Source organism: Petaurus breviceps, unplaced genomic scaffold (genome assembly GCF_028583685.1).
Source record: "Petaurus breviceps papuanus isolate PSGF00001 unplaced genomic scaffold, PetGlider_PUasm1.0 90994, whole genome shotgun sequence".
In the NCBI taxonomy this organism is placed as follows: domain Eukaryota; kingdom Metazoa; phylum Chordata; class Mammalia; order Diprotodontia; family Petauridae; genus Petaurus; species Petaurus breviceps.
This window is the reverse complement of record NW_027187393.1, coordinates 8670461-8696279: the sequence shown is the minus strand read 5'-3', so window position 1 is coordinate 8696279 and position 25819 is coordinate 8670461. Positions and strand designations below refer to the sequence as shown.

General features: G+C 40.7%; 1 protein-coding gene across 2 annotated transcripts in view; it reads right to left on the bottom strand.

Annotated features, from left to right (window-relative positions):
* The window catches only part of MYBL2 (MYB proto-oncogene like 2), a 47518-nt gene extending 24527 nt beyond the window's left edge, over window positions 1–22991 (bottom strand). Inside the window, exons 1-7 of one of the 2 annotated variants that reach the window (XM_069077776.1) lie at window positions 21544–22991; window positions 18178–18274; window positions 17191–17262; window positions 14788–14880; window positions 13027–13247; window positions 8020–8176; window positions 6073–6378 (exon numbers count right to left, since the gene is read on the bottom strand). In XM_069077776.1, the coding sequence (XP_068933877.1) occupies window positions 6073–6378; window positions 8020–8176; window positions 13027–13247; window positions 14788–14880; window positions 17191–17262; window positions 18178–18274; window positions 21544–21653 (1056 nt within the window). In that variant the 5' untranslated portion in view covers window positions 21654–22991. Of the gene's footprint in view, window positions 1–6072; window positions 6379–8019; window positions 8177–13026; window positions 13248–14787; window positions 14881–17190; window positions 17263–18177; window positions 18275–20531; window positions 21469–21543 lie in introns of those variants that run through there. The other variant, XM_069077777.1, reaches the window with a different exon arrangement.
* Between the last annotated feature and the right edge of the window lie 2828 nt (window positions 22992–25819).

The window sequence follows — 25819 nt, the reverse complement described above, 5'->3', positions numbered from 1 at the left end:
AAACTATCCAAACATTACCAGACCTCAAAGTATATTATAAAGTCGTAGTCTTCAAAACTATTTGGGACAAGTCAAAATACAGAAAAGCAGATCAGTGAAACATACCACATGAAAAAAGAAATAGTAACCAAAACCAGTAGCTCAGTTTTTGAGAACCCCCAAGAACAGTAAAGACTTCCTTCCTGGACAAAAATTTCTACAAAAACTGGAAAAGCCAGGCAAACTAGATGGCAAAGTGAATAGAACACCGGCCCTGTAGTCAAGAGGACCTGAGTTCAACTTTGGCCTCAGACACTTAACACTTAACATTTTCTAGCCATGTGACCTTGGGCAAGTCACTTAACCCTAATTGCCCTGCCTTCCCCTGCTCCAAAAAGGAAAAAAAAAACACAAGAAACAAAAACCTGGAAAGCAATTTGGCAGAAAAAAGGTTTAGACCAACATTTTATACCATAACCCACAATATAATAAATACTTTTATTCAAAAAGAATGGGAAATATTCATTCTAATTCTTCCATGCAACATGACTAGTATGAAAATATGCTTAATAAGAATGTACATGTAGAACCTATATCATTAAAAAAATATGCAATCAAATAAAACAAATTCCCATAAAAATGGGAAAGTATTAGATAATATAATAAAGAATAAAAATTACTATATTTTAACAGACAGGAAAAGACATATGGCATCCTTAAGTCATTTGTCTATATCGTCCAACCTGTTAGAGCAAAGATCAGAATTTATAATAGACAAGAAAAAGATTGTATTATGAAGATTTAACCCTGAATTACTTAAACAAGTTATTGAAACATTTTAAAAATAGGAAATAAACAGAAATGACATCAACATCTACCTATAGTAATTATATCCAAAAGTTAAACCAATATGAATTAACTGCTTTAGGCACAAAGTGCCTTAGTACAATGATGTCAAACTCAAATGGAAAGGGATGCCTGGGGTCACATACTGACTTAGGAAACCACAAATTAACATTATTATAACATTGATATTTTAAATCTATTTTGTTAAACATTTTCTAATTACATTTTAACCTGGATCCAATCCCACCCCTGTCCCTGAGTTTGATATCTGCCGAACTTACCAAAGAGAGATGGCAGCCAGAAAAAACCCTAGGAGAATATAAACTAGGCTATGAAATATTAAGGATGACGATTATGGACAGTATAGCTCCATAAAGAAGAGACAAGCAGTGGAAGGTAAAGCCAATCTAAAAAAGGCTGGCAAGCCAGCCAACTAAACAAAACCATCCTGAAGCCATGAATGGATGAAAACTGAAAAATAAGTACAAACCTCAGAAAAATGGACAAGATTTGCAACAATTATTAGAACCAACCTGTTTTCTCCATTAAGTGGAACCAACCACAACCTGGTCCCTAACACAGTCCCTGAAGTGCTTTAGAGGAAGGAAAAATGGGACTAAAAAGAATAAAAACAGGAAAAGACATCAGAAGGAATTAGGTATATATAGCGGACATATGTGCTGGAAGGCGATAAAGGAAGGGAAGAAACCAAAGGCATAATTGAAAGTTTGGGACCTTAGGGTAAGCAAAAAATCAAAAAAGTGACCAAAAAATTATCAAAACTACCAACTTTTATACCTACTCTCCATCTAAACAAAATCTTTATGAAGAAATATCTCATGTAATTGATATCATATTGCTTGCCTTCTCAATGGGCAGTGGAAGAGCTGGAGGGAGGGAAAGAATTTAGGACTCAAAATTTTAAAAAATGAATGTTATACATTGTACACAGTAAGAACAAAACTATGAATGTTTTAGCTATTCTCGGCAATACAATGATCCAAGACAATTCCAAAGGACTCATGATGAAAAATGCTATCCACCTTCAGAGGAAGAACTAATGGAGTCTGAATGCAGATCAAAGCAATCTTCTTTTACTTTATTATTCTTGGGAGGTTTTTTTTTGGTCTGCACTTTCTTTTACAACATGACTAATATGTAAATATGTTTTGCATGACTGCACATGTATAACCTATATCAAAATTGCTTAATGTCTCAGGGAAGGGGGGAGGAAACGAAGGTAGGGTGAGAATATGTAACACAAATTAAAAAAAAAACAAATGTTAAAATTGTTTTTACATGTAATTGAAAAAATTCAGAAAGTTAAAAAATGAGTGTTATAAATGGATAAATGAATGAATTTAAGAAAACAAGTATATATATAAAATTGAGGACATCCTTGATGAGGGAATAATTAGGCTTTCTCAGTAAGTATTCAACAATGGCCCAAGTCTTTATTATTTCACCACTGAGTGAAATAAACAGAGAAAGAATGCAGAATTCCATTACTGTTTGTCAACCAACAGCTAACTCAGTATAACTTTGCCAGATTTTTTATAACTGGATTATTTGATAACAGTTAATAATTAATAGGGAAAAGAAATCATAAGGAACTTACTGAAATTGAACTATTTACATTCCTACAATGGAAATACGATAATTGTAACTCATGAGACTTTTCTCAGTATGAGGATAGGTGAAGGGAATATATATGCATATATATACATACATATATATGCCTATATAGGAGGGTATATGTGCATATGAATACATATGTGAGTGTGTGTATGTATGTGTACAGGTATACATAGACAGAGGGCACAGGATCAGATGAATAGGAAGGGTTGATATCTAAAAAATAAAATTAAGAGGTGAGAGGGATATAATGAGAGGAGATAGGGAGAGATAGAATAGGGTAAATTATCTCATATAAAAGAGGCAAGAGGAAACTGTTACAATGGAGGGGAAAAGCAGGAAGGTGAAAGGGAATGGGTCAGCCTTACTACCACTGAATTTGGCTTAAGGAGGGAATAACGTATACACTAAATTGGGTATCTTCCCCTACAGGAGAGTAGGGGGGAAGGGGATAAGAGGCAGGATGATAGAAGGAGGGCAGATTAGGGGGTAGGGTACTTAGAAGTACACACTTTTGAAAAGGGACAGGGTCAGAGTAGAAAATAGAATAAGTCGGGGGGGCGGAGCGGGATAGGATGGAGGTAATACAGTCAGTCTCACAATATACCTACTATGCAAATGTTTTGCGCAACTACACATGTACAACCTATACTGAATTACTTATCTTTCAAAGTAGGGGTGGGTGATGAGGGAAGAAGAAAAAAATAGGGAAATCAAAGTTTTAAAATCAAATGTTAAAATAATAATAATAATTATTATTATTTTTACATGCAACTGGGAAATAAGATATACAGGCACCAGGGTATAGAGATGCATCTTGCCCTACTGGAAGGTCAGAGGGGGCAAGGGAAAAGATAGAGGAGAGAGCAGATTGGAGGAAGAGGTATTCAGTGGGATCACTGTTTTGGAGTGGTGGGTGGGGGAAAGACGGGGAGAAAATCTGTAACTCAAAACCTTGGAGATGAATGCTAAAAACTAAAAATATACAAAAAAAAGAAAAAGAAAAAAATAATTAATAATAAATATCAGGCAAGGGATAAAACCAAGAGGCACATGCTTGCCAAAAGTATTTGCCATTTTGACAGGAGATTCAGCACAGAATCTAGGCCAAGGAAGCTTTCCCTATGGATGATGAGGTCTTGCAAGATACCCTTGGGCAAGACATTGTGTTGATTGTATCAAGCTTCAAGACATTGCAGTACCCCCTGTAAGTGCTCTAGCATTACTCAAAGGAGCTTAGTTGGCCCATCAACATGGAAAAGACCAAAAAGATAGAGTATATCCATTGCCCTGATTCCAACATGCATCTAAATCGACACCGTAGAGCAGACAATACAGATGGACAATGAACTGGACCAAGAGCTGAAATAGAAGAGAGTGGATTGGACTGTTTGCATGAAACAGCAAAGCATTTCTACTGATCCCAAGCTACCCAACAATGTTGGTGAACCAACTGTTCTGGAAACAATTAGGGACAACCCAGGAAAAGAACCACATCCTTTCACCCTGCCATTCTAATACTAGGGGTATACCCCAAGGAAGGCAAACAGAAACAAAGGTCCAGTACATATGAACAAAATATTCATAACAGCACTCTGAATAAGCAAAGAACTGGGAACAAAGTGGGTTTGCCTTATCCTTCTCCTTCCCAGCTTCAAAAGTGATGGTAAATGAATTAAGTGACTGACTGTTTCTGTATGGTAGGAAATGACACACAGGATAAATTCAGAGAAATGCAGAAAGAAAAGATGTCAAGTGAAACAAGAAGAACCAAGAGAACAATGTAAACAATGACAATAATTTAAATGAAAATATAATTAAAAGGAAATCTGACGGAGTAAATGGAGAAAAAAAGCTTCTAAGTAACAGATCATGAAACCTACCTCATCCCTAGAGAAAAAAAATCTATTTAGCACAGAAAACTGCTGTAGACAACGTCAGATGTGGTGATTAATCTGGATGTTTTGATTTAATTGGTTTTGTCGCAAGGAAAGAATCAATAGAGGATGGAGGGGTATTTATAAAATAACTAGGATTTAAAGACAAAAAGTATTAATGTTTTTTTTAAAAGACAAAAATCAATTACAGCTATACAAAAGTAGTACGCCTAAAAAGGTACGATTTCCCCCCCACCAGAGATCCTCAAGCAAGAGCTAGATGACCCCTTGTGAAAAATGCTGCAGGAGACAAATTTTTTAGGAATATATTGAACTAGGAGGCATTTGAGTTCTCTTCATTCTTCAAATTCTTCAGATGAAGGATGCATCCCCACCTTGGAATTAGGCAGCTGATTTTTTAAAAACTGAAATACACAGGACTTTACATTTTATCCCTATTAGATTTCACTTTATTACATTCTATCTATTGTTGTTCTATATCAACGAAATCCTGGTTCTCCCAGCCAACCAAGGTTGGAACCTCAAAATAATCCTTTCCTAGAATCACAGACATCACAGAACTGGAAGGAACCACCCAAGGTCATCTCAGTGTTGTTTTTCAGTCATGTCCAACTCTTTGTGGTCCCATTTGGGGTTTTCCTGGCGAGGATACTGGAGTGGTTTGCCTTTTCCTTCTCCGGATCACTTCTCAGGTGATGACACTGAGACAAATAGGGCAAAGGGACCTGCCCAGGGTCACATAGCTACTAAGTGTCTAAGGCCAGATTTGAACTCAAGAAGATGAGTCTTCCTGATTCCAAGCCCAGTGTTCTATCCACTTCACCACCTAGCTGTCCAAAGTGCTATAGAAATGTCAGCTATTCTTACAGTCTCTCACAGCTGTCAGTATTAAAATAATGCCAAGAGTAAAGGATTTAACAATTTGAAAGTTATCTGTAGGGGTGGCTAGGTGGCGCAGTGAATAGAGCACTGGCCCTGGAGACAGGAGGACCTGAGTTCAAATCCAGCCTCAGACATTTAACCCTAACTAGCCATGTGACCTTGGGCAAGTTACTTAACCCCAATTGCCCTGCCTCCCCCCTCCAAAAAAGAAAAAAAAAGATTAAAAAGAGAACATTGTTAAAAAAAAAAGTTATCTGTGATGGGAGATTGATGTGCTAGGGGTCACTTCGAAAAACATAACAAACCTGTCTTCCAAAATAACAGAACCACCAGGGTTCCTTTTTCTGACTTATAAAACCAAGACACTTTTCCCCCTGAATTTTCCCTATGACAACTGTTCTGTGTGACCCCACACACCTCCTCCTCACAGCCTAACACTTTCTTCTTTCTTCTTTCCCAACTATTTCTTTAATCAATAAACACCGAAAGTCAAGAGTCCCCTTGGGTTCTCTGCTCTCTCAATTACCGCTTACAGGACCTTGGGCGGGTTAGGTCATCTCTGGACTCAGCTTCTTCACCTATAAAATGGTGCTAAAATCCCCACCCTGCCTCCCTCAAAGGCTGATGGAGGACTAAATGAGATGAGAGCAGCAACAGCATTGTGCAAATTCAAACATCCAATATAAATGCAAGGAATCATTTGTCTGTTTTTATATTCTAAGCTTAGTAACCACAAATAAAACCAACACTCAAATACACAAATACAAATTTTGAAAAATGCGGGTATGTGAAGCCACTAATTCCTGTTATTAATGTAAGGAATTATCATTACCGATTCTATCAGATCCAGGGCATCTGTCAAGTTGGGCATTGTAGCTGGACACAAGAAGTTAGCAGCCTCTACCACCCACTTGTATGGGGAACCAATTTCAACTGGGGAATCCTCAGACTTCAGTTCCTTGAGAGTCTCCTCCATGGGATCAGGGATCAGATGTTTGGCTGGCTCTTCATAAGACCCCTCCTGCTGTTCCATAGAAGTGGTTATGATCTTAATACCTGATGTGGCCACTACCTCCTCCTCATTGACTTCCTCCTTCACTTCCATGACCCCAGTGGGCCAATCAGTAGTAAGGTTCTTCTGTTTAAAACAATAATTAGGGAGAAGAGAGGAATCAAGATTACACAAAGGAAAAAGAAAATTGATCATGTTAAAATACATAATAGCAGCAACAACATGCATAAACAAAAAAAAATGCAGAGGAACAGGACAGAAAATATGACCCTTGCTACTACTTTGTTCAATTAATAAAGACATTTCTTTCCTTTCCTTTCCCTACTTTATTTTTATTTTTTGAGATCCTATCTCAACTAGGTTGGGAGAGCAGGAGTCCCTCCATGGGTCTGATCCCATTCCTGACTGTCAGAGAAGCTTTGACCTGTTCCATTTCTGATGCAGATTGATTCATCCTTCCTTAGGAAGCCCAGTGGCCATCCCCATTCCTGGGGGCTCACAGTATTGGTGCTATACGTAATGGGGTCACCCCATGGACTTTAGTCCTACTATTGCTCAGTAGAGCCACCAACTCTAGTCTACCCAGTAAACAGATCAGAGGCATGCACCATCATACCCAGTCATATAGGCATTTTAAAAAAAATTGCAAGCAATTAGGAGTTTATGGATTTCTATATGATCATTTATATTATTTATTTGCATGCTTCTGTGAATATTAAGTTTGCAATTTTTAAAAAAAGAGCTAAAATTAAAGAAAATGGTCTTAATTGGACTAAATAGTTTCCTTGTGAGAAGTCCTGACCAGTCTTCCTTATGTACAAGTATAAATGCTATCACTTCACTGTCCAAAACCCTTCAATGGCTCCACCATGATATGTTTAAATATCAAACTCACTGTCCTAATACTGAAGGCCCCCATCCTGAATTGCCCTTATTCAAGTCTATCCCACCCTTTCTCATTCTTGAGTTTTTGCATTCCCCACTATTTAAAATCCTCTTCACACTGCTGACCTCCTAAGTAGTGTCTTAAGGTCTAGTTCAGAAGCCACCAGTGCCAGGAAGCATTCCTGACTCTAACCTCCCAGCAGAAATTGATCTCTCCTTATCTGAACTCACCACACTTTTATCCTCCCCCAGTATCCCTAGCTCCTACTTGACATCATAATTACTTATTGGGAGTTGTATCTAAATTTCTCCATTAGGCTGGAGGACCCTTGAAGGCAGAGAGATCATCATTACCATCTTATTTACTTTTTTTTTTTTTTAAAGCAATTGGGGTTAAGTAACTTGCTCAAGGTTACACGGCCAGGTGTTTCTGGGTGGGTGCTAAGTGTCTGAGCCCGGGATTCGGATCTCCAGGTGTTCTCAACACTGGAGCCAGTGCTCTTACTTGCTGTGCTACCTGGCCGCCCCCATCTTATTTACTTTTAATATTGCTCCAGCATCTAGAAAAGGACCCAGAAAAGGTAGAAGAGGCTTAATAAACATTTGCTGGATGACTAAGCAATCAGAGGATTTAGGAATGGGCAAGACCTCAGGCATCTTCTAATCCAACCAACCCATCTTACCATGGGGAAACTCAGGGTTAGAGAAAAAGAACTGACCTGAAATAACCAACAAGCACTTACTGACTGTTTGCTAGGCCCAGCACTGTGCTAAGCACAGTGGATACAAAGACAATGGCAAAACAGCACCTACCCTCCGGGGGATTCTACTCTAACCAACTGTCTCTGGTTCTTCCAAAGAAAGAGAACCTAGTAGACTTACCTGGCTATCTGCTGAATGGACACTCGGACCCTCCCTATCCTCCACTTCCACCAGCAGGTACACAGACTTAGGGTCCTTTGTCTCATTCAGGAAGCCCCCAGTGTCCACTTTCCGTTTGATGGTAGAGTTCCAGTGGTTCTTCACTGCATTGTCAGTTCTGTCAAAGAGATTGGTGACTTTTTACAGTCTGGTCAGGATCACTCTTATCACAAAGTTGCTTGGAATATAGAACCCTGGGTATTAATGTGGGTGGTCACTGATCTTAAGATACTACCTGGTTCTGATGGATTCACAGGAGCATTTAATCAAAGGATAATCAGTACCCATACTATACAGCTTAGTCTCAAAATCTGAGAAAGAAAGCATACTACCAGTTTCTTTTTATAAGAATAATATAGAGGCAGGTATGGGGTACCATAATGAGTAGAGAACATGACCTGGAGACAGGAAGACCTGAGTTCAAATCCGGCCTTGGATACTTACTGTGTGACCTTGAGCAAGTCACTTAACCCCAACTGCCTTCCCTCTCATGCCCTTCCAAAAAGAAAAACATAGTCCTACTCCCTAAACCAAAAAAAGATAAAACAGAGGAGAACTATAGGTTGAGATGATTAATGAATATGATTCAAAACTTTTAAATAAAATCCCACAAAACAAGCTACAATGAGTCATCTAAGAAATCACTCCTCTGACTAAGCTGTATTTATACTATAGATACTAAGATGGATCAACATTAGGAAAACAATCAACATCATAATATTAAAAACAATTCTTTTCTTTTTTTTTAGTCTTTAACAAATCCTGTTTGTTATATATGAAGGCAGGGGGAAAGATACTGGAGAAAACTATGGTGACGTTAAAAAAAAATCAACATCAATAATACTTTATCTTTTAAAAAACAACAACCATGTGTTTTTCATCTATAAGAAGCCTACTTCCCATGTGACCTTGGGCAAGTCACTTAACCCCAACTGCCCTCCAAAAAGCAAAAACAAAACAAAAAAAAGAAGTCTACTTCCTCTAAATTCTTCTCATGGATACTAGGAATCACTCAGTTATATTTTAAATTTTAAAATGAAAAGATTGAAAATCTTTTCCCTTCCTGGACCAAAGAAAATTAGAGGGGGCTCATCTTCTGTGAACAGCCAGGCAATCTTGCTACACTTACAATAAAATCCTTTTAATTCTCAAAAAAGAGAAAAGAAAAAGAAAATTAGTGGGATTTTCTTGTCTCTATTTTTTTTCCTAATGAGGCAGCATAACATAGTGAATAGAAAATTGGATTTGCAGTCAGGTAGACCTGGGCTAAAATTCTACCTCAGAAATCTCCTACCTGTGTGACTCTGGATAAGTCTCTCTCAGCTATAGTTTGTTCATCTGCAAAATGCTAACAATAATAATAATAGTAATAATTAATGAGGTGCAGGCTCTGGGAACCCCCCTTGAACTCTGATTAAATCCTCCCATTTGATAAGGCATTTGTATGAGGCCATAAGCCTTACATTTGGCTGGGCTGAGACCTCTGTTACTGGCCTAGCCCACCACTGTCTGTAGTCTCCAGGTAGCCTCCAGCAACTTCCCATCTTTAATCACTCATTTACCTCATTAACTCCTCCCCTAGACCACCCTTAGATTCCTCCCACAAGACCCCATCTCACAACATGTGGTGTGAGATTGCTATAGAATGACCTAGCCCAGACCTACTCTGTGTCAGATAATCTGCTTACCCAATGCAAGCATTACAGATACTGGGATTCCTTAAGAGTCTACCCAATATGGCGAAACTTTTAATAAACTTTGCTTTTCTTTGGCTGAGAGAAGACTTGAGTTGAATTCATTCGGCAGGACCCGGTGTGTTGGTATTTTGGGGTATCAAGCACTCCTAACCCTATACCTCATCATTTTATGTTAACCTCTTCATTATTAATGTTAATAGCATCTAGGTCTCCCAACGCTGTTTTGGAGATCAAACAAAATAATGTATATAAAGTAAATTACAAATCTTAAAGTGCTATATGTGATATTATTATCATTATTCCAATTCAAAAGGGAAAGAAACCATCCTAATGAATCAAGAAAGATTTATTAAGTTCCTACTATTTGCCAGTTGTGGTGCTAAGAGGTAAAGTCAGTTCCTGCCCTGAAGGAGCTTACAATCTAATGCAAACAAATGCATATAAAGTAAGCTCAATACAGGATAAATGGGAAATAATTAACAGAGGGAAGGCACTTGAATTAAAAAGGTTGAGGAAAGCTTCCCGTATTTCTCACCCTTTCGGGGCTTGGATAATGAAATTATTTCATAAGGTTACAACTCTACAAAAGGGAATCTAATAGAACAATACAGAAACAAACATGGAGACTGTAAGCTCAATGAATCAACAGTTAAAACGCAGTCATTACAGGCTTCAGAAAGAGAACTACAGTTTCTAGGAAGGTCTTCTACAATGACCAGACCTCCTGTGGGGTATGATGTCCCATTGTAGATACCAGATTTTAGGTGGGATGTTGATAAACTGGAGCAAATCCAGAGAAAGGCAACCAAGACAGCAAGGGAACTGGAATACCCCCTCCCTTCCCCTTCCCCCACACTCAATAACACAGTGCTGAAATCAAATCTAATTCCACAAGGAGCCCACAGATTAACAAACTGAAAAGTGAGTCTGGTGAAAAGATGAATTCTAGAAAAAGTCTAATTTTCAGGCCACACAACCAGAGGAAAAACCAAGGCTGGAATATCTTTACCTAATTCAGAGAATAAAGAGCCATTTTATGAGAGCTTAAAATCTCCTACTGTCAGGTTGCAAACTCTTTTCCTTCCAAGAGTAGGAAGGAGAGAATATTATCTGTAGGAGGAAGGTTGAAATGGGGACAATAACATTCTACTTCCTGCTACAGAGTGGGCCCATTAGCTGGCTCCCAGATGTATGGGCTTGTTTAGTGTCTAAATTGAATACATGCAAAATAGGCCCTCCCATGCCCACAGCCTGGGTGGCTCATAAGAAGTTTAATTTCCCCCTGCCCTTTATGTATTGGGGGATTGTGTATTTAAAAGGCCAGTTAGCTATAAGGAAAATGCTTTATAAACCTTAAAGCACTATAGAAACACAAGCTTATATTTACTTTAGTGACAAAGATTCAACCACCAAGCATGATTAAACTGGCTGATATATGCCAGGAAGCCTGATGTGGGGCCTCCAAGAGCTCAAGTCCTAACCACCACAGACTAACTTTGTGACCTGGAGCAAATCATTAACCTCTAAGAGCCCCAGGCAACTCTTATTTCCTAAAATGCAGAGCATAGGGCAATTGGATTGATGAAGGGAGGTTACTTCATGAAAGTTCCTTATACCAATTAGATGACAGAGCCCATCTTGAAGTTCACCAGGAGGGGGTCAGTTGAATTCTTGTCTCTGCATCCCCAGCACACAAGCACAGTTTTTTTTCTAGACTCAGACCTTTAAGTTAATTGGTATTAGGAACTCCCAGTGAGTACATTTTATTTAATATAAGCTGCAGGGTGTTACAGCCAAGTGAGCTATTATTATCTTTCTCACAATATAAAGCAGGTACCATCACTTTAATGGCAATAATAATAGCTAACATTTCCTTATGGGCGTAAAATGCTTTACATAGTCTGACCCTCAAATCTGCCCTGTGCTTCATATATGCCAAAATATTTAGAGCAGCACTTTTTGTGATGGCAAAGAGCCAGAACAAAGAACGTGCCCATCAATTGGGGAAAGGCTAAACAAATACAGTACATGGATATACTGGGATTTAAGAAGTGAGTATGATATATGGGAAGACTTGGATGAACTAATGCAAAGCAAAGCAAACAAAAGCAGGAAAATATGTACAATGGCCAGATAATATAAATGAGAACCACCACAAAAAAAATCAAAACCGAACGCTACAAAATTATAAAGAATAAGTATGTTCCCTAACACAAGACAGACAATCCCTTAAGGGAAGAGGGGGAAGCAAGACTCCCACAGGTGTAAAACATGACAAAATGTCAGATTTTTCTCAATGGGTTGACTGGCTTTGCTAGGTTTTTTCCTGTTATTCCTTTTGTAAATAAAGTCTGTCATAAGGGAGGAGGAATGGAGAGAATATGAGGGCAACATAAAAACAATTAAAAAAATTTTTAAATATGTATTATTCCCTTTCCTATTTTAGAGATAAAGAAATTGAAACCCAGAGAGGTTAAGAAATTCATTTACAGTTATTCAGCAAGTGGCAAAGGAAAGTCGACAGCACTTCCCACTACCTCATAATTAATGTTGCAGGTGAAGCAGTCGAGGTTTGACTCTTTTCACTCTTTTCCCTGACATCCAGGAGTTTCGATCTGCCTCCTCCTGGCCATCTTCTGTGCTATACGCTAGGAAAGAGTATTTTTCTCCTATGAAATCTTTTCAAACTACAGCTTGACCTTGAAACTCTGGTTTCCCTGTACCCTAAAGGCTGTAGATGTGCATCTTCTGGTGGGCCAGGGAGAAGAGTGAAAGCATGACAATACAACAGCAAGAGTCATGAGAGATTCTTAAATCACAGTTGATTTTTTCAGGGATTTGTCTATGGGGAGAAACCCACTTCTCCCAAGCCCCACCGCCCTCACCCTAAGAAAAAACCACAAAGGAATGCTTGTACTACAACGACCTTTAGCCCAATGCTCTCACTTTTACAGATGAGGAATCTAATGCCTAAAAAGGAGAAGGAACTTACTCCAGATGACATAGACTAGCAAAGCCAAGAAACCAGAAAGAGCTCTGGCTTCTGAGTCCAGACTCATATCCACTGCCTGCCTGCCCTCCTGTCCATCTGCTCCTACTGGGGGCCCCAACCTCAGACAACTGCCATCTCCAACCTAGTCTCTGCTAACAAAATGCACCCTTCTTGTACACCATTCATACCTTCTGACTAACACATGTGAATGCATGAAGATCTGACATGTGGTTTTGGAGAGGCTGACCACCCCTGCTCCCCTGAATGACCCTGCCTTACCTCCCAGGGAGGAGTTTGGCGATCTCAGCCCAGCGGTTGCCCAGGACCTTATGAGCCTCACAGATGATGCGGTCCTCCTCCTCCGTCCAGCATGATTTCTTCACCTCTGGGTTCAGGTGATTGTGCCAGCGCTCTCTGCACTGCTTCCCCAGACGCCCTTTTAGGTGCTTGGCAATCAACGTCCATTGTTTGGTGCCATATTTCTTCACCAGTTCAATGACCTTTTGGGAATGGGGAAATAACCATAAAAAAATTCAACTTAAGAAGCATTTCTTAAGTAAGTGCCCACCACTGTGCAAGGCTCTGGAGACAATGAAAAATAAAGATGAAAACTAGTCCCTGCCTTGGAGAAGCCTATATACAATGAGGATACAACACTCAGAGCAAATGTTAAGAGCCCATAATTATGCTTTAACAAGGAGCCCAGATTTCATCTGTGGGGATGCTTCTTCCATTGAGGCAGATTGCAGACCCTCAACTGTCTTAGCAGATGAGAAGTTCTTAATCTTTTTGGGGTCATGAACCCTTCTGGCAGTCTCAGGAAGCCTAGAGACTTCTCAGAATAATGTTTCTAAATGCCTAAAATAAAATATGTAGCACTACAAAGGAAACTGCTATCACTGAAATACAATTATGCAGATACTCTTTAAAAACAAGTTCACAGACCCTAGGTTAAGAATCCTTGCATTAGATATAAAGTTTGCAAGCACTTCTATGACTGATTATTAATACGGGAACTCATTTGCGCCTCACAACAACTCTGTGAAGCATAGGTGCTATTATTATTATGCTCATTTATAGGATGAGGAAAGGTTAAGTGATTTGCCTAGAGCTCTAGGAAGCGTATGAAGCAGCATAAAAATTCAGATCTTAGGGCAGCTAGGTGGCTCAATGAACAAGAACACCAGCCCTGGAGTCAGGAGGACCCGAGTTCAAATCCAGTCTCAGACACTTAACACTTACTAGCCATGTGACCTTGGGCAAGTCACTTAACCCTAATTGCCCTGCCTTCCCCCCTCCAAAAAAAAAATTCAGATCTTCCTGACCCCCCAAGTCCTGAGTTCTATCCACTGTACAACCTAGCTACCTAGGCTGATTTTATCTTATCAAGGGAGAGGGGGAATGAACTTTTATTCCCATTTTACAGATGAGGTAAAGAAGTCTAATGCCTAACCATGGCCTGAAGGTGAGTCTAGGCTCTGAAAGGCTATGCCAACAGAGCATAAAACTCAATCTGTTCAAATCCAACCTCTGACACTTTATGACCTGTGTGACCTTGGCAAGTTAAACTTCCAGGACCTCGGTTTCCTCAGCTCTAAAATGAGGTACAGATTGTTGTTACCGTTCGGTCATTTCAGTCCTATCAACTCTTCATGACCCCATTGGTCATGAAGACCCCATGAACTTTTCTTGGCAAAGATAAACTGGAATGGTTTGCCATTTCTCTAGCTCATTTTACAGATGAGGAAACTGAGGCAGTTAAGTGACTCTATATGTATATGAGTAACACATTTCTGAACTGATCTGAGGTTTTAAAAAAGGTTTTCCCTCAAAACAATCCAGAGGAAGATAGCAAAGTGTTATTATACTCACTTTTCTGACAAACACAGGAGAGCCTTAGAGAGGTGGAAAGTGACTTGTCCAAGGTCACCACACAGCTAATACCAGGATTTAAACCCTGGTCTCCTGACTCTATGCCCTATTCCTTTTTCACTAGACAAAAGACAGCCTCCTAGACAGGACACACTATGACCACCTTACCTTTTGATCTTCTTCTTTTGTCCAAGGTCCCTTGACGAGGTCTGGATTCAAAACCCTCAACCACCGATACTGGCACTGCTGATCACTGCGATTCTAGGATGGTAAATTAAGAGCCACACGGGAGAAGACAGAAATCTCAGAGTCAGAAGTTTATCTAATTCAACCCCTTCATGGCATCCCAACAAAGTGGTTGTCCAGCGGTCACTTGGAATACTGTCCAGAGATACCGGGCCTCACCACCTCTCTGGACACTCCATTCCACTTCTGGACAATAATAATGCAGAAAACTTTACTTACACTGAGCCTAAATCTGCCTATCTGCACCTTCCACAGATGCAGAGAACAAGCAAACAGCAGAATAAGCATAAAAGGCCCAATGAGGCCAGCTCAGTTATTTAGGGCACAAATGAGGACCTTGATAGTCACAAAGGCAAGGTCACAGGGTCAGTCCTAACATGGGGGTAAGTAGAGTTCATTCTTTACTCTGCCTAATCAACCATCTTCCAAATGCTTTGCAAGAGAGGATCAGGTGAGAGGATGTGGATGAATCAGTACAAATTCACACCCCCTCCCCCCAAGCTGGAAAACAATCTAAAGTTCACCAGTGGAGGTCATCCTTGACCCCTCCCTGTCACCTCCCACCACATTCGGGCAGTTGTCAAGTCTGGGGAATTCTCCCTACCCAATCAATGATGACCTGCCCCAGAACAGCTTCCTAATTGGTTCCTGCTTCCAACCTCTCTCCTCTCCAATGAAAAGGTGACATGCCTAAAGCCCCCATCTGCCTGTCCCTGCTCTGCTACAGAACCTCCTTGGCTTCCCTTTAAACTCTACTCAGGTCCTACTCTGGACCTCTGAGACCACACAAAACCAAGTGCAATCCCTCCCTTCCCCTGATAAACCTTTAGAGAACTGAAGACAGACTTCTCCTTTAATGTCTTTTTCTTCCAGATTAAAGACCCCCAATTCATTCAACCACCCTTCCAGGCATTTCACTACCCTCATAACATTTAGCTAAACCTAATAATGGTAATAGCTAACGCTTACTTGGAGCTATGTGCCAGATATGGTTCTAAGCAATCTATGGTTATTATCATCTCATCTGAGATTCACAACAACCCTGGGAAATAAGGATAAAAGTATTATCCTTGATAATGAATGAGGAAACTGAGGTAGGAAGAGGTAAGTGACTTGCCCAAGAACACACAGCTAATGAATATCTCTGGTTCAATTTGACCTCAGGTCTTTCAGATTCCAGGTCTGACACTATCTACTGTGCCATCTAGCTCCCTCCCAGGTTACCAAAATAACAAAAGTAAGAATGATGATGATAGCTAACATTTACATAGTGCTTACTATATGACAGACACTGTGCTAAGTACTTTATAATTCTTATTTCATTTGATCCTCCCAACAATCCTGGGAGGTAGGTGCTATTATTATCCCTATCTTACAGATGAGGAAACCAGAGCAGATAGGTTAAGTGACTTGCCCAGGATCACACATCTAGTAAGTATCTCAGGTTAGATTTGATCTCAGGTTTTTCAGCCTCCAGGCCTGACACTATCTACTATGCCACCTAGCTGCCAGCTTGTCAACATTTCCCTTAATAATTTGCATTTATTTAATAACTCCCATTTATACTCTATATATAGATTAACCATGGCTATGGCATGCCTTGATCTGGACAGGATCATAAGATTTAGAGCTGGAAGAACAATGTCCCCAATCTATCCTTCTTTATACCCTAATCTCTCTTTTGTTCCAGTCTTTCAGAAAAGACTGCTTTTCTCTTTTTGTTAAGGTACATCCCCCTACTTGTGCCCTTGATTCTATCCTTTCTGATCTCTTCTAAGACCCTGCCCCCTTTATCACTCTTCCCTTCTTGTCATCTATGTGTAGTCTTCTCCTAAAGGAAAGAGAAATTCATTAAGAGCCACTAGCTGTTTCCATAGTAAGTTATTTGGAAATATATTTGAAATTTCATATAAATGGGATTCTTTTAAAAATCACTGTCAAAAATACTATACTGAAGATACAATAATCTTTTGCTAAATCTGGGAAGATACTATCAACATGGCGTAACAGATGGAGGATTAGATTTAGAGTCAAAAAACCTGGGTTCTAATCTCTGCTCTGCTAAATCTGGTACCTACATGACCTCAAGCAAATCAGCCCAGTTCCCTACCTCAGTTTCCCCCTCTGTAAATGAGGGGATTGATCTCTATGGTCCCTTCCAGCTGTGACATTCTATAATCCCCTTTCTCTGAGAAAAAAAAAAACCTAAAAACTAAAACTATGACCTGAATACTATACCCACCCAATGGCTATTCAGGAATCAGTCACTCATTCCCTCCCAAGAAACAAGGCCCAAAATCAGAAACAGAACTCCCAGAAGCTTACAGGAAAGTGGCTTGCAAGAAACTTCCAGTCCTGTTGCCCATACTGCTTCACGAGCGCCTTCAGATGCTCATCCTGTAAAGGACCAGAAAAGGCATCTGCTCACATATTCAGAATATGCCACAAGATGGTTCATTTCCAGAAGAAATGCTCTACCCCAAAAGATGGGTGTTTACTCCCCACACACTCCCACTCCGTTCCAATCAAACTGCCTTGCTCACTGCTCCTCACCCATGACATTGCATGCTCCTCTGCCTTCATGCCCTTGAGGAAGGGGTCCCCCATCATAACTGAAATGTGCTCCCCCTCATCGAATCTCTTACCCTTCTCCAAAGCACAGCTCAGGGGCCACCTACCTCCCACATGAGCAGCCATTTCAGATCTCTTGCTCTTGGAATGACTTAAGTTTCATTTAGACATTATTTATATTTACTTACCTGTGTATAGGTGACATCCCCTTCCCCCCAATTTAATGTAAGCACCTTGAGGGTAGGGGCTGTTTCCTTTTTTGTCTCTGTTCCCCCCTATACCCAGGAGAGCCCTCACAGGTAGCAGAAGCTTAATGAAGGCTGGAAGAATTGAACTGAATACAGATTCACAAGGTACAACTTGAATGGTCTCCCCAGGTTGAGCAGAGTCCTGGTGAGCCCTTTGGGCTAACACCATAATCATGAAATCCACCATTATATAACCCACCAAACAGATTTCCTAGATCTAACTAGGCCTCAGTAATCTGAAGAAGGAAAACTCCAATCCTCTGTGAGCCATGCTAGAAAACGAGAAGTTAGTTCTAGTTAGTTACTAGAAAAAGTGTTGATGGTCTATATAATCAGGTCAGTCCTTATTTCCATCTTACTCTTTCCCCTTCTTTTCTACATCCCCCATTCTTTTATCCCTCCCTTCTGATCTTCCTCACAGGGCCTCTCTCTCAAAACAAAGTGGTACCTACCAAGGTGTAAGCCTGGCTTTCATCCTCTCTAGGTCACATACCTCTTGGTGAGACCACTTGACCTTGCATTTATTTTCCCTCTGTTCCTGCACATCCGAATCTGTGTCCTGACAGTGCAACTCATCTTGGTCCTCGATACTAAAAATGACAAATGCATCCATTTAAAAGGTAAGACTTCATTAAGACAGCAGACAGCTTTTCTCTTCCTTGTAATATTTAACATGTGATCAAGCCAATCAATCATAAGGAATTTATTTGCTAGTACATGATATTTTAAAAATGTATTCTGAATAATGATTTTAAAGTTATAGCACTATTGTGGGGGTGGCTAGGTGGTACAGTGAATAGAGCACCGGCCCTGGAGTCAGTGCAAATCTAGCCTCAGACACTTAACACAAAAACTAGCCATGTGACCTTGGGCAAGTCACTTAACCCCAATTGCCCTACCTTCACCATTCAAAAAAAAAAACCCTTTTCCTCTTTTCACCTGATCAGGGGTTCTTAAGCTGGGGTCTGTGAACTTAAAATAAAATTTTTTATAACTATTTCAATGAGTTTCTTTTGTAATCCCATGTATTTTATTTTACCCATCAAAAACATGCTTCTGAGAAGAATTCCCCAGACTGCCAAAGGGGTCTATGACACAAAAAAGGTTAAAAAAAACTCCTGGACCAGGTCTTTAAAGACAATTTCCTAGAAGCAAAATTTAATGTCAGAGACAGGTCAAACTGAGCTTAAGAAAAGGTTACATTCGGAATGTTCTCTTTCAGAAATAATATTTTAAAAGGTGGCTATGAACCCAGAAAAGTCAATTTCACCTATAACGTAGGTGAAACAGAACTTAACCTTCTTTTAACATTGTTTCTATCAGAAAAAAATGCATTTAAAGTTCCAATTAATTATTTTGGACAATCTGGGCCTCAGGTCACAAGAGGAAATAATCACAGCAGCTGACAGGCAAAGAGAACAGCCTCATGCTCCTCACCATGACCCCAAGCACAAACGATGCCTTAGCAGAGAGACTATTTGCAGGTAAGCAACAACTTACAAGTGGGATGTTTGTCAGCTGGGAACTGCCTGCTAAGGCAAAAAAAAAAAAAAAACACAGGAAAAGTGGCAACTAATATAGGCATTTAATAAATATATGCAGCACAACATCATAAATAACATCAGCCTTATGTTAAGCAAGAGACCTTTCATATATATGGAGACATATACATACACATAGATATATTATTTTATATTCGAACCCTCCATACTTAACAAAGAGATTAATAAACCCAAGGCCATCAAAACTTCCCACATCAAGAACTTCCCGACAATAATGCCCTTTGATATAATTCAGAAGTAGTAAGAAATATAAAAGCCCTGTCCACAGCCCTTTGCTTTGGGAAGGGTGGATTTACATTTCTTCATAACTCTCAAATTATAAGAACTCATTTCTTCCACAACAGCCCCTCACAAGAACCAAGATAAAAGTTTATGGATGATGTCCGTGCTCACAATTTTATGCTGAATTCTCAATATTTTGTGACCTTAGCTAAATTCCTCCAGGAGTCCCAAATTCCTCCTTTGCGAAATTGGAGGGGAGGGGGGCGCCCTAGATCAGGGTGCACTTTGTTTTTTTAATTTTTATAACTGTATTTCAACATAATTGGTTTTCTTTGCAATTCTATGTATTTTTATTTTATGCATTTAAAAATACTACTCTGAGAAGGGGTCCGTAGGTTTCACCATAACTCCAAAGGGAATCATGACAGTATCAGGGTTAACATCCTCCGATTCTTAACAAGTTCTCAAGTCCCTTCCAATTCCAATATACTGTCCAATGCAACATTTATTGGGCAGGCATTAGAGGCGAGGCTGAAGCTCGGAGAGGGGTAAATAAGACCAGTCCTTGCCCACGGGGAGCTTTCGGTCAGAGGTTTATTTTCTACCATTAACAAAGATTGCGAGGGCCTTCTAGTAACTCCCCAGTATCACCCATTTTACAGACGGTTAACTGAAGACCGAAGGACAAAATGCTAGCCCCCGGAGTGCTGACTACGCCCCAATCAGCCTAGAGCACCTGGCCAAGGGAAGCCCCTTGGTTTCCAGGGGACCCAGAATGTGGCAGCACCTGGGCAATCCAGACCGCCTCCTTCCAGAGAGAGCGGAAAAACTGACCCATTAGCCAAAGCAACCCAAGGCACCCACCTATGCGGGCGGGGGAGGGCAAACTGGCTTCTATTTAACCCCAAGTTCTCCCGGAGAGTCCCACATGGGGCAAGCAGATGGGGTGGGGGACACTGTCCACAACCATCCCCTCTCACCCATTACTAACTGGGGAACTGGGGGGGGGGGTCTGTGGATAAATAAAACAGGTCGGAAGTCCCCCTAAGGTCGTTCAACTTACCCTCGAGTCCGGCGAGCCATCCCTTCTCTGCTGCCCCCGGGGCCAGGGGGTCATAAAGGCGGCGGAGGGAGGGGAGGGGGCACAGGGCTGCAAAGAGTCGGGAAAGGGGATGAGAGAAGGGGAAGGGGAAAGGAGAAAATGAGGAGAAAAGGAGGGAAAGAGAAGGGGAAATGGGGGGAGGAGAGGGAAGGAAAAGAGAGGAAATGGGGGAACAAGAGGGAAAGGAGAAATAGGGAGGAGAGATGGAAATTGGGGGAAGAGGGAGAAAGAAATGGGGAAAAGGAGAATTTAGGGGAGAACAGGAAGAAAAGGGAAAATTGGGGGTAGAAGAGGGCAAGGAGGGGGAATGGGGGGAAGGGAGGGAGAGAAAGAGGAGGAAATTGGGGGAAAGGGAAGAAAAGTGAAAATAGGGGGAACGGAGGAGAGGACAGGGGAGCGAGGTGAAAAGGGGGAGAAAAGAAGCGAAGGGGGTAAAAGTGGTGAAGAAGGAGAGAAAGGGGGAAGGGAGGGCAGCAGCCCGCCTAGCTGAGCCGACTCTTGCCCTGCCCTGCCCTGTCCGGGAGCTCGCCGGCGGCAGCTGCTATAGAAGCCCCTGCCTAGGAAATGCAACTGCGGGCGGGAGGAGAGGAGGGGAGGGGGAAGTCGGGGCCTGGAGGCGCCCCCTCCCTCCAAGGCCGCCCGGCGCGAGGCTGCTCCTGCAGCCGGCAAGGAAAAGCTGGACACGCCGCCGCCGCCGCTGCAGACACTGGAGGACTTTCCTATCTCGCGCCAACTGCGGACGGCCGCCTCCCTCGTTCCCTCCCTCCCTCCTCGGGGCTGGCGCGCGAGCGTGCGCGAGCCGGACGCCCGGGAAGCCAGAGGCAGAGTGCTGGGTGGCTGGCTGGCGGGCGGGAGGCGGAGGAAGGGGAAAAGAGGCGCGCGCGGGTAAACTGCAAGAAATTTTGCAAAGCCCCCGCCACCCGCCAGCCCATCCGTCCATCCCTGCACGCCTCCCCACCGCGCCCCAACTTACGGATTAGAGGGAAGGAGAGGTTCAAGAAAAGTCCAACGCTCTCCTCCGTCCCAAGCTTCCCGGGGCCAGGGAGAGCTCAGCCAAGGTGGGCAGGGGACCGAGCAGCACATGTCCCGGTGCCCTCCGCTTTGGAAATGACTCTTCTTTAAAGCCCATAGCAGGACGGGGAGCTGGGATCGGCCGAGTCCAAAAATAACCAAAAGCTCGCCAAGTTAAATGCTCAGATATGGCTTTTTAACTGAGCTGATCAGAAGCCCCTGTTGCAAGGGGTTTTGGGAAATGTAGTTTTGTTGCATTTGCTGATTCGAAGGTAGATGTCGAGTTAAATCGAAAGTTAGATCATGGGATGTAGTTTTGTTTGCATGAGTTCTGTTAAACAGAAAGTTACATCATGGGATCAAGAGCTCTGGAGTACCTAAAAAATTACCTGGTCCAACCCCTCCTATTTTGCAGATGAGAAAACTGAGGCCCAGAGCCTACTGCAAACTTTTTTTTTTAATCTAGTAAAGTATTAAGAAAATTAAGAGATTGGTTGATTCTCCTGGTTTTAATGCTGCCAGTAGGAAGGACTTGATGGGAAAATTGGATGAAGTCAGCATTTTGATTTTTTTTTCCAATAAAATAAAATGCGTCTCCTGAACTTCTTTTTGCAAAAATAGGGGAATGTGAGTATATACTGTCTGTGTGTTTGTGTTGGTTAGTTTTGCTGATCCATTTTTTTTTTCTTATTTTTTGTTAAAAGGGAGTGCTGCCTGGGGAAGGGGCAGGGAGGGAATGATTCTGCTCTGTATCCCTTTTCTCCTCCCCTCTTTGTAAAAAAAATCAATAGAAATTTAAAACAAAGTCATTCCATTCAGTTCTAGTACCTCTTTCAAGCAACATTATTATTGAATTGAAGAGATCACCTTCAACCTTTCAGTAGCATAAGTAAACAAGCTCCTGGTTACCCAGACCTTTCACTTTCCCTCACTCCTCTCCCCATATCTAATCACTTGCCAAGGCTAGTGGATTCCCCCCCTCGCAGCTCCAGACTCCCATCACCTCATAATTTCCTGACATGCTTTTTTTTTTTTATTCTCTCCTCTCTCTGATCCATTCATACAGCTACCAAACTGATATTCCCAAAACAAGAGTCTGACTGCCATTCCCCTACTCAATTAAGCTTCAGTGGTTTCCTATTGCCTCTAAGATAAAATACGAACTCCTCTACTTGGTATTTAAAGTCTTTTATAACTCCAGTCTAACTTTATAGGCTAATTTCATATTTCACAAACTGTATTCGAGCCAAACTGGCCCACTTGCTGTTCCTTATACATGACATTCCATCTCCCACCCCCATGCCTTTGCACAAGCTGTGCCCCTTGCCTGGAATTCTCTCTCTCTTCTGCTTCCCTCAAGACTTAACTCATATGCTAACTCCTACATTAGATCAAGTCTTTCCTTTTTTCCCAGATCTCCACTCCTACCCTAGAAATTACTTTGTATTTTCTGTGTTTATATCCCCAATAGAATGTAAGCTCCTTGAATCCATGAATTTTCATTTTTGTCTTATTATATTCACAACACCTTGCAGTTTAATATTTAATACATATTTTATGAATTGAAGTCATACAGTGAAAGCAAAGAATAGCAAATACTTAGTATCCTCAAAATATTAAATGATTTTGAGGAAAGCCTCCATTGAATTGGACAAATACTCTATGGAAGGCTTTTGGAAAGTCATGGACAAGAATTACTCAAAATGAGAAGGTAGGGATGAGTTAACATCTACCCTGGTGGAGAAGACCACAGACCATCAAAGTATATAACAAAATGGTAAATACAATTTTTTAAAAATTTATTGATGCCTTTTTAAATATCACAGTCATTTCTGGATATACCCCTCCCACTAATCTTTTTCTTGTAACAAAGAATAAAAAAGTTAACCAATGGTCACATTGACTTTGACCTCATATGAAACATTGCAGACTCAGAGTCTCCTACTTCATTTCCTGGGTCAATATCCACAATTTAAAAGTTTCTGGACTGTTCTGTTGTAGTCTTTCCACTTTAGTGCATAAAGCAAAGAGAAGAGGTCCTAGGGCAGAAAACCTGAGTTCTAGGCCAGGCTTATTCATTAACTTGAAAGATATCCCCAACCCCCTTTAGGAAATTAAACTTTTCCTTAGAACAATGATGGCAGAGTTTGTTTTTTTTTATTTACAATTTGCAAAGCACTTTTTTCAAAGGAAAACTGTAAGGTAGAGAGTTCTTTTTAATCACCATTTTATAGATAAGGAAACTTGGGCTCAAAAAGTTTAAAATGATTTGGCCAGAATCACATAGCTAAGGAAATGTGCTGTTACCTTCCTTTAGGCATTTAACAAATTATATTCTTGTATTATAGGCATTTGTTGTTCAGTCATTTCCAACACTTCATGATCCCATTTGGGGTTTTCTTGGCAAAGATACTGGAGTGGTTTGCCATTTCCTTCTCCAGCTCATTTTACAGATGTGGAAACTGAAGCAAACAGGGTGAAGTGACTTGCCCAGGATCACCCAGCTAATAGGTGTCTGAAGCCATGTTTGAACTCAGGAAGGGAAATCTTCCCAGGTTCAGGCCTGGTGCTCTATGCACTATGGCGCCACCTGGCTTCCCATAGTTATTTGTGAATATGCCTTATTGTCCTAAACACTGTGAACTCCATGAGCGCAAAGATAATTTTTCACTTTTTGTGTCATCCTTGACTAATCAATAAATAGGCTTTGGTACGTTACCAATTGCACAAGTCAGTATAGAAAATATATGAGATTTACAACCAGAAAAGAAGGCTGACTAATTTCATTGGTATCCATACAATTTTTTAAAAAGGTCTATTGGTGCTTAAATATTTTTTTTTACATCTGTCAGTGTCCACTGCCTCCTTCTCCTAATAGTACTACTACCCTCACAATAGTACTACTGAGCAAAATGAACAAAAACACCGGCCATATCTAACAACATAGTTTCATCTAACAGTTTACCCCATCTCAGAGAAGAGTTTACCCCATCTCAAAACTGTTCACTGCACTGATCACAATTCTTATATCTTTCATTGTGTTTAAGTTTCATGATTGTAGTCATGGTGTTTACTTCACTATATCAGTTCATACAAATCTTCTTAAGTTTCTTTGAATTCTTCATGTTCATCAGTTTCCTCCAGCACAGCAATTTTCCATTACATTCACATACAATTTTTTCCAGCTGTTCCCCAGCTGATGAGAGAATATCTTTGCTTCAAGAAAAAGTACTCCTGTCAATATACAATATTTTCGTATGCGTGGGACCCTTCCTCTGTCTTTGACCTTCTTGGAGCATATGCCCAGCAGTGGTATTGCTGGGTCAGAGTTGAGTGACCTTTTTATTATAATCAGCATTGTTGGATCAATTCACAATTCTACCAGCAATGAATCAATTTGTCTTATTTACCTACAAGGCCTTCAAAATTTAGCATTTTCATCTGCCATCTTTGCCAATATAATGCAAATAGAGAAGAAAATCTAAATTTTTCTTAGATTAATAAGTCTTTCCTATTATTAGTGATAGAGGATTCTTTCATATTATGTGAGCTCCTTGAATGTTGTTTCATTCTTTTTCTCAGTATTCTTAGTGTCATACAGTAGTTTAATAAAAGCTTATTGACTGAAGATTTGCATTTCTTCTTTTGATATCTTCTTATTCATAAGCTTTGACCTCTTATTATTGAGGAAATGGCACATTCTTGTCTATTAATTCTTTATGTATTGGGGCAACCAGGTGGTGCAGTGGAAAGAGTGCTGGTCCTGGAGTCGGCCTCCGACACCAACTAGCTGTGTGATCCTGGGAAGGCCCTCATCCCTATTTGCCTCAGTTTCTTAACCTGTAAAATGAGCTGGAAGAGGAAATGGCAAACCACTCCAGTATCTTTGCCAAAAAAACATGAAGAGTCCTACACAACTGAACAACAAATATCTTTAAGATCAATCAAGCACTTATTAAATACCTACCAAGCATCATGTTAAGGGAAAACAGGATACCACCATTTTGAGTTTCACAATTAAGTCAGATTTGAGAAGTAGTTCACTGCAGAAGACCTCTAGACAGAAAGTGAGGTAAGAATAGGGCAAGTCTAATCTCTTCCTATATCATGACCTGGACCATGTTCCTCCATCTAGGGAAGCCTGAGTTACCATATCAATAAATACAGGATAATCATACCCATGCTACCTCTTACAGGATCTTGTGAAAGGCAAGGGAGATTACAGGTGTGGCATAATT